The sequence below is a fragment of the Pollicipes pollicipes genome, unplaced genomic scaffold (assembly GCF_011947565.3).
Source record: "Pollicipes pollicipes isolate AB1234 unplaced genomic scaffold, Ppol_2.1 Scaffold_3671;HRSCAF=4307_pilon_pilon_pilon, whole genome shotgun sequence".
NCBI classification, from domain to species: Eukaryota; Metazoa; Arthropoda; class Thecostraca; order Pollicipedomorpha; family Pollicipedidae; genus Pollicipes; species Pollicipes pollicipes.
The window spans coordinates 106,472-115,672 of record NW_023596349.1 but is presented as its reverse complement, the minus strand read 5'-3'; the positions used below and the strand labels follow the sequence as shown (position 1 = coordinate 115,672).

Below are 9,201 nucleotides of genomic sequence, written 5' to 3'. Positions count from 1 at the left end.
CTTTGAGTAATCAAACGATGACGTAGAGAAGAGCATTCTTGCTTAATAATGAAACTGCGCTATTGACGCAATATTTTGTACTTTGCATCACATGGCAGGGGAGCACACAGAAGGAGGGTCTACGGATCCGTGCCAAGCCACGTTGACACCAGCCCAGCAGATGATTACGCCGGGAGGCAGTCTGTCCAGTGAGGTAATGACCGTGACCTTCGCCGGTGGTTGGCGGCCGACCTATTAAGCGAAAGTGCTGCAGAAGCAGGCACCAGTTTCACTGCACACTCGGCCACCCAAAACACAGCATGCAGGTATGCCGCTTAAACTATATTGTTGATGTTGCAAGATGTCGGGTGTTACAGATTTTTCCAGTAAATGCATTGTGGCCGAAAAATAACCACGATGCGATGGGATGAACGAGTAATTGACAACATATCTTCTATGGCGCTGCAGGTCCTCGTCGTTGCCGCCGTGCTGGCTGTTGCAGCTGCCGCCCCAGCCCCGGATACACCGGTGTACAAGCCCGCCCCGGCCTACAAGTCGGCCTCTTACCATCCGGAGCCCCAGTACAATGAGGAGGCCAAGCCTTTCGCTTACGACTACGCCGTCAACGACCACTACACCGGAGCCAACTTTGCCAAGAAGGAGGAGAGCGATGGTCACAACACCCAAGGTTATTACTCGGTGGCTCTGCCCGACGGCCGTGTTCAGCACGTCAAGTACGTCGCCGACAACTACGGCGGCTACAACGCTGAGGTCACCTACGAGGGAGAGGCCCAGCCCAGTACCCCACACCCCGCCCCTGCCTACAAGGCTGCCGCTCCGGCTTATCAGCCTGTCTACAAGCCTACCTACAGCCATCCCGCCCCGGCTTACAGGCCTGTGACATACTAGTCACAGGGTGAGAACGGCTACTTATTCAAACTTATGCATGCTTGCGTTATGATGCTTTTCCGTTTTTGTCCTGCGTCATTTCAATAAACAACATTCTTTCGAGTCGTGCTGTTTTAACGGAGGTAATTCTACACCCTCACCCCCAAATGTCTCTGATCTGATAGTGAGAGGCGACGTCCGCATAAACTGAAGACAACGACCACATGCTGTTTTGTAATGGCCTTTAGCAACGACTATCACGGATTGCTGGTGCTCAGAGCGTTTCATCTTTGCAAGGTTCCTTAAATCTTCGGTGTGATTGTAGAAGAATCAAACATTTCATTTTCCTGAAGCACAGTTTCTGTTATCAATACAAGCGTCCCGTGATAGCCTAACGCTGAAACTGCATGTCAGGTGGCTATCAGCACGTGGTCACCAAAAACCTCTGGCCCCCGACCGTCTGAGGGCTGAGAACTCTGTTGTTGGAGCGACCCCGGACCGTGTTCAGTAAGTACGGTATGTTTACAGTGTTGCCAGGTGATCAAGCTGCCAGTTACGTGGAAAATGGGCTCTCGATGTTCAGGTGCGCCACGGAGTCATGGCATCTCCCGTGAGGACTCGTATGATGTTCCCGTTTTTAGTCGCTACAATTCCCAATTTTCTTCGTTGTCTTGAAGTGCTTAACACGCGCTTAGGTGGGGATCACTTGACCCCGCGAAGGGTTTCTCGGAATGCTTTCCAAAAGCGAGGCGTGGCCGCTCCAAATTTTGAACTGCTGTAGACAGCTGAATAGCGGATCGTTTGGTATGGTATTATAATTTAAGACGTACCTTGTAAGGTCGCTGACCTAGGGCAGGTCAAATTGGATTCAACGAAGTCAACATCTTGGAAATCGTTTAATCTGATGCAACAACAAAATTTTAGACAAAGCCATAAATCTTTGAAATTTTTCTTAGTCGAGCAAAAATTGAGCACACTGAGCGAATCAATCGACCTAGGGTCAGGTATGAAGTTCAAAACAAGGTCAAAACTAACCTGTTTTAGTACCATAGGGCTTTCTGTACGGAAGTTGTGTAGTTCCCAGTGCTCATTTTGAATCGATTGACAACAGAAACCGCATTGCAAATCTTCCATACACTTTTTAAAGGTCAGAGTAGGTCACTGCCCCAAAATATCCCAGGTCATCATTTTGTATGGAACATACTACGTTGCACAATCTTTGTCGTTTAATCAAATGCAAAAATAAAAACAGTCTTCCATGATTTTGGTCAGCATGATCTTAAAAATGTCAAACAAAGTCACGGACATTCAGTAGGCACGTGACCTTTCTTCTAGAATAGGTATTTAGGTTTCGAGGCGCTTGAGAAACCAACCTGGAGATTGACTTTGTTGAACCATATTTGCCATGAAGGTCACGACCCGAGAGCATCAAACATGAACATAAATGAGCTTACGTTCAGGCTAAGACGCTATTTCAAGTTGGTGTCTCTAGCTGTCTCGATTCCTGAGATCTCAGGGGGTTAAATTGAACCCCACCCAAGCGAAGGATATCCGAACGGCCATCCGGGCGCGTTTTAATGTAATTCATCGCGTGACATGGCGCCTGGACAGCCAGGGCTAATCTTGCCAAGTCATGTAGATCGCCAACACAGCCTTGTAGGTGAACTGGTATGTGGCGCACGAAGAAAAGTTTTCTGTCGATCTACAGCAAACAATGCGGTACAAGCCCATTTCCAAACCCATGCCTACCATGGACGCGTTGCAAACACAAGGAACAAAAAAAAAGAAGAAAAGAAGACGACCGTAAGTCCAAGTCATAGATTCATGACATAAAAGACATAAGGCATGACTCCAGTTCTTCCTTATTTTCAAGTCACCGGGATGGGAAAAGAAAAACCATTGTAATACTCAGATTTGCGGTAGTAAGATCTGTCTCTAGCGGCTACAGCCATCATCCCCTGCTCAACTGGCGCCGCTGCTGCAGATTGATTACGTACCGTTTTATTACGTCGCATTTGCATAAGCTTTGTTAACTACTGACTTTTATCATACCATCCACCCCAGCTGATACTTCGTGATGATGTTTATGGTCTTTCTCACCGGGAAAAAATGAAATTCTCAATGCATTGGAGAGCATGGTATTTGACTTCCCATGTACATGTTTTATAATGTGGTCTCATAGTTGATTTCGACACGAAGGGCTTAGTTTTGCTAGTAAGAGCAAACCACTTTAATGATAATACCATGGAGTGGGATAGGAACATATGCTGTTAGGGGACTATAAACTCTTTGTTGTAAAAATCACATGCAAAAAAAATCCACCTAAACAAGACAGTAGTAATAGCATTGTTCCTCGGAGACAAAAAACAACAGCAACAGTTGGGTTTATATTTTGGCAACATGCCTCTATCGAAACAATAGCAGAAGGTGACCATGATGTTTGCACGAAAGGTGGAATCGCGATGAGCACCATGGTTGGTCTGCGACTCGATGGTTCTTCATGTATTTCCACTTCCACTGTTAAGGAAGTGAAGGTTTGTGTCAATGAACTGGTGTTTCCGTCCACTGTCATACCTCAGGTGCGATGCTCATGCTTTTGCATGTTCTTCCTATCTTGCATCATCAGTTGTGGTTGACAGCTTGCCTTTTGCACTTAACGGACCGCCCGGACACTCAGTTTCGTTTCTCGCAGATATTACATGTGATGTATTACGCATCGCAGCCGATCTAGCGCCGTCATTATCTCCACGGTAAAGAACCGTTTCGGTCTTCAACATTCATTCTTAAACCTCAGGACGCAACATTCTATCTTGATGTCACGGATCTGGGGAGAGCGGCAAGTGCCCGAGGCTGCTGTCACTGAGAGGGGTCAGCGGCCGCAGGGTCGCCGCGTTAAGGGAGGGACGTGACCAACAGGGAGTGGCCGTGAGAGCCCAGCTGAAATCCGTTGTTTCCAGGCTATTAATCACATCCACGCCAACGTTTTCAGTCACGATAACCGACGCAAGGTACAGACTAGCAGCACTGAAGCCCTTCACAGACCAGCGCGGGCGACGCGAGGCCCACATCTGTCAGAAGCAAGCAGGCAGTGTTTGGTTTATTTGTCGCGTGAGACCGCCAGCTCAGCTCAGCTCGGCATCGAGATGGTCAGCCGGCGCACAAGGAGCCGCGGGGGCGATGGCAGTGACGCGTGCCGACAGACCTCCTCGACATCCACCGAACGTCCGAGGCGAGCTGGCGCCGGCGAGGCGCGCCAGAGGCCGCCGGCCCACCCGAGGCGGCTCGAGCGGCGGGGCCCGGACCGAGCCGTCGCGGCGCCGACGCAGCGCACCTCCTAAACAGTAGCACCAGCGAGTGGATTGAGCGCGAGTCGCCGACCACAACGGGGCAGTGGCTCTAAATGGACCGTAGCATGTTTTGATGCGACGCATCTAAATTGGCCTCACAAAATGTCTGCTGGTGATCTGGTAGGACTAACCTTGCAAAGCATGTCTAGCATAGTTGTCCAGCCGTCATGTCAGTGGATGAATTGTTTTAGAATACTTCAGTACAAGGGAGACAACCGCGATTGTTGCAAGTGGAGACGAAAATATCTACCGAACCTTTACGGTAGACGCCATGCCGTTGTCACCCGCGCTGACATCGAGAGCCACATAACCCCATGACCACATGACATCATGTGACATGACCATGACCACATGACCATGACCACATGACCATGACCACATGACCATGACCACATGACCATGACCACATGACCATGACCACATGACCATGACCACGTGACCATGACCACGTGACCATGACCACATGACCATGACCACGTGACCATGACCACGTGACCATGACCACATGACCATGACCACGTGACCATGACCATGACCACATGACATGACAACGTGATCCCCCGTGGCGCTTTAAACGTATTGCACATGCTTCCCACGGCTTGGGCGTAGTCCAACAAACAGGGAGGAGATCTGTTCAGCCCTTAGACGGTCCCAGGTCATAGGTGTGACCATGTGCTGATAACCACCTGCCAAGCAGTTTCCGCGTGATACTTTCATGGGTAACCACGTGTTTTAGTGTATAGATATTAAGGTCACCACATTGTGTGCAGACACCTTGTTTCCTGAAAAATGTTAAATTCAGTTACAATCATCCCAAAAAATTTAAAGAGTTTCGAAAGATGGAACGCTGTTCCAAGCACCACAAATCCATAACAGGACATAGCTTATCATTTTAATTCCTTTGTGGTATGAAGCTTCGGTTTATGCGCACGTCCTTTTTCACCGCCGGATGAGAGACATTTTGACGAAAATACTTAGGATTACCTCCGTCAAAACCTCATGGCTCAGGGCGAATCTTTGTATTTACGTATCGCAGGGGTCAAGAAAAGAAAATCATGATCACGAAGTTATCAACGTATTTTAATGAGTAACCGCTCTCATCCTGTGACTAGTACGCCGCAGGCTTGTGTGCCGGAGCAGAATGGCTGTAAGCAGGCTTGTGGACAGGCTTGTAGGCAGGGGCAGCAGCCTTATAGGCAAGGGCGGGGTGGAACTCGGGGTACTGGGCCTCTCCCTCGTAAGTGACCTCAGCGTTGTTGCCGCCGTAGTTGTCGGCGACGTACTTGACTTGTTGGACACGGCCGTCGGGCAGAGCCACCGAGTAATATCCCTGGGTGTTGTGACCATCGCTCTCCTCTTTCTTGGCGAAGTTGGTGCCAGTGTAGGGGTCGTTGACGGCGTAGTCGTAAACGAACGGCTTGGCCGCCTCCTTGTACTGGGCCTCCGAGTGGTAAGAGGCTGGCTTGTAGGAGGGGGCCGGGTGGTAGAGTGCCGAAGCGGGCTTGTAGCCCGGCGTCTCCGGCGCCGGGGCGGCGGCGGCGACAGCCAGCACGGCGGCAACGACGAGGATCTGCAATACCGTAGAGAATATGTGACGGATCAGGCAGTCATTTTAATGACGCAGTTTTGCTGCGATATATCTCGTAACCTCGCTATCCGTGCAACGCATGACACATCGCTAAGCCCACAGCGCACATGGCTTGAAGTAAACTCTAGTAACCAACAGGGCACCATACCGATGCCATTATTTCAGCACATACCTGCATGTTGTGTTCTGATTGCCGGGTGTGCAGTGCAAGTGGTGCCTGCTCCTTTGGTGCTTTCGCTTTTATAGGTCGGCCGCTAACCACTGATAGACGGTCACTGTCAGATTGCAGTGAACAGACGCCTCCAACGGTGTCACCGGCTCCGCTGACGAATTCGCACAGAATTCCTGGTACACGTCCATCTCCTTGAAGCCGATCATAATGTGACCCATGACGTTGTATATGGACAGGTCATCTAATCTTTACAGATGAGCTGGACGATAAATAGCAAAGAACATGCAGTTTATGACGCAGCAGGTTCGTGTCGATCTTTCTTGGCAATGCGCTGAACTCTGAGCAATCATGCCCGCAATTCGGAACGAGGCGTTGAAGCAATGTATGCTTTGCTGAGTCCCCAGCTGGCAGACGCTCTGGCCTCGAACGAGTCACGTTTTGACGCCATCATACGACATCAAATTCGCCTCATTTTTGGTCATTTGTCATCCCAAACTAATTGTAACGTGGGTTAATTCCGGCGAAAATGCAGAATTCTGGACTCTAGGAATGGTATGAACGTATGAGCAGGAATATTTCAAATAGGTTGTGTCATTAAGATGTTATCACAAAAAAAAAACATTCATCAGAAAGCACAGACAGGAGCGGAAACTGACCGTCCAAACGAAGGCATGTAAACGCTCTCTTTGTTTCTAAGTGTTTTGAAGGTAAATAAGCTCGCAATTGACTTTTAGAAATACGAATCTCGTCGTGCCCAAACATATGGGCACCACACATATCGACGGCATGCCTTGTTTATAAATGCGGATGATGTTGCCACACACATAATAAAGCTTTGAACGTCAATGTCCGGATGTGGAGTAGGCGAAATCTTGGTTCTTCCCAATAAATTTAGTTCAAAGCCTTCCACGCCCAAGCATTCCTTTGTGTCCAAGTTTTTGGCACGTGGGTAAGCCATGTTCCCAGTAATGAGGAAATCAAAATTACGTAGATTGTTATTGTGATGTCTTCGTCCAGCGGTTCAGCTCAGCTCGGTCACAGAGAGACGCATAGCGACGCGGCGATCTGCATTGGACCGAGTCTAGTGGCGTCCTGCCCCTGCTATCCCAGGCAGGCACTACATATCATTTAGTTCGGGTGAACTACCACTCATAAGTCAGCTTGATAAACGCACCTATCACGCATCCCGCACGGTCCGCCGCGGGATGGCGGTCAGCGCCCGCGGCGGTAGATCGCATTGCACCGAGCGGCCGAGGCCGCGCCGCGACCCGGCAGGGACGGCATGTCTGTTGGCGTGTCTATTGTCTGCTGCATTTAATTTTGTCTGTGCTAAATGCGCCATGTACATTTTCGACAAGGGAGGTACATAGTGGATTAGGTTGCGTATGGTTTTTGTATGCACAGGCTCATAACATTTTTTACGAGATATACGCCGTTCTGTGCGGGAGGCGTTTTGCCTCGCACTTAGATAAGGCAGATCATGTTTTGCATTGGAAGGTTACCTTCCTACCTACCTAGACCCATGGCGTTCATTAAGTGACAGGTGGTGATGCACCGTATGACTGGATCTGTCGTATCTAACGAACGTGTGACGTCATATGGTAATTGGTAAACAGCCAGATTGGACTGCCGATTGCCTGGCTCGATCACGAACTGTATTTTGTGATTAATTACACAGGCATTTACGTATTTTAAGATTATCATTCACTAATGCAAATGCAAGAACAACGCGAAAAAGGCTAATGCACGCACAACGTTCGCTTGCAACACAAATGCTTTGCTTAAATGAACGACGCCAACTTTACGGTGTGTCAAAGCAGACGGGTGAGTCACTCTCCACTTCAGCGGCAACTCTAAGATAACCTTTCTGGTGGAGACTCTGATATCTTAAAAACGGTCAATGACGCAATCAAACAGTGCCGTATAGAAGACCATCTTTACTAAGTAATGAAATTGCGCTATCAACAGTCTTTCGTCCTTCGCATCGCGTGGCAGGAGTGGAGTGTGCATTAAGGAATTGTTACGGATCCGTGCCGATCCACGTTGGCATCAGCCCAGCACATGACAACGCGCCGGGGGGCAGTCTGTTCAGTGACGTTATGACCGTGGCCTTCTATCGGTGGTTGGCGGCCGACCTATAAAAGCGAATGTACTGCAGAAGCAGCCCCTAGTTTCATTGCACACTCGGCCACCAAGACACAACATGCAGGTATGTGATTGAACTATATTGTTGATGTAGCAATTTGTCGGATGCTAGAGATTTTTCCGACAAATGCATCGTGGTCGAAAAAATAACAAAGCTGTTAGAATGAGCAAGCCATTCATATCTTCTATGGCATTGCTGGTCCTCGTCGTTGCCGCCGTGCTGGCTGTTGCAGCTGCCGCCCCAGCTCCAGATACACCAGTGTACAGGCCCGCCCCGGCCTACAAGCCGGCCTCTTACCATCCACAGCCCCAGTACAATGAGGAGGCCAAGCCTTTCGCTTACGACTACGCCGTCAACGACCGCTACTCCGGAGCCAACTTTGCCAAGAAGGAAGAGAGCGATGGCCACAACACCCAGGGATATTACTCGGTGGCTCTGCCCGACGGCCGTCTCCAGTACGTCAAGTACGTCGCCGACAGCTACGGCGGCTACAACGCTGAAGTCACCTACGAGGGAGAGGCCCAGTACCCCGAGTACCATCCGGCCCCTGCCTACAAAGCTGCCGCTCCGGGTTATAACCCTCTCCACAAGCCTACCTACAGCCATCCCGCCCCGGCATTCAAGCCTGTGACATACTAGTCACAGGGTGAGAACGGCTGCTTATGCCATCTTATTCGTGTTCGCGTTATGGTGCTTTTTTTCTTTTCCTGCGTTACTTCAATAAACAACATTCTATCGAGTCGTGCCGTTTTGACGGTGTAATTCTACGCCTTCCACCAGGAAATGTCTCTGATCTGATAGTGAGAAGCGACGTCCGCATAAACTGAAGACAACGACCGTATGCTGCTTTATAATGACCTTTAGCAACGACCTGTCATGGATTGCTGGTGCTTAGAGCGTATCATCTTTGCAAGCTTCCTTAAATTCTGGGTTGGATTGTAGAGGAATTCAAAACATTTCATTTTCGGGAAGCAAAGTGTCTGCTATTAATACAAGTGTCCTATGAAGGCATCACGCTGAAACATCCTGACAGGTGCCTATCAGTACATTGTCTTACCACACACCTCTGGCCCACGACCGT

The 9,201-nt window shown here is 49.4% G+C and overlaps 1 protein-coding gene across 1 annotated transcript; it reads left to right on the top strand.

Annotated features, from left to right (window-relative positions):
* Positions 1–6,322: 6,322 nt before the first annotated feature.
* On the top strand, positions 6,323–8,759 carry LOC119092917 (cuticle protein 7-like). The gene is made up of 2 exons (XM_037215815.1): positions 6,323–6,356; positions 8,353–8,759. The coding sequence occupies exons 1-2, from the start codon at positions 6,323–6,325 to the stop codon at positions 8,757–8,759; spliced, it is 441 nt and encodes a 146-aa protein (XP_037071710.1).
* The last annotated feature ends 442 nt before the right edge of the window (positions 8,760–9,201 follow it).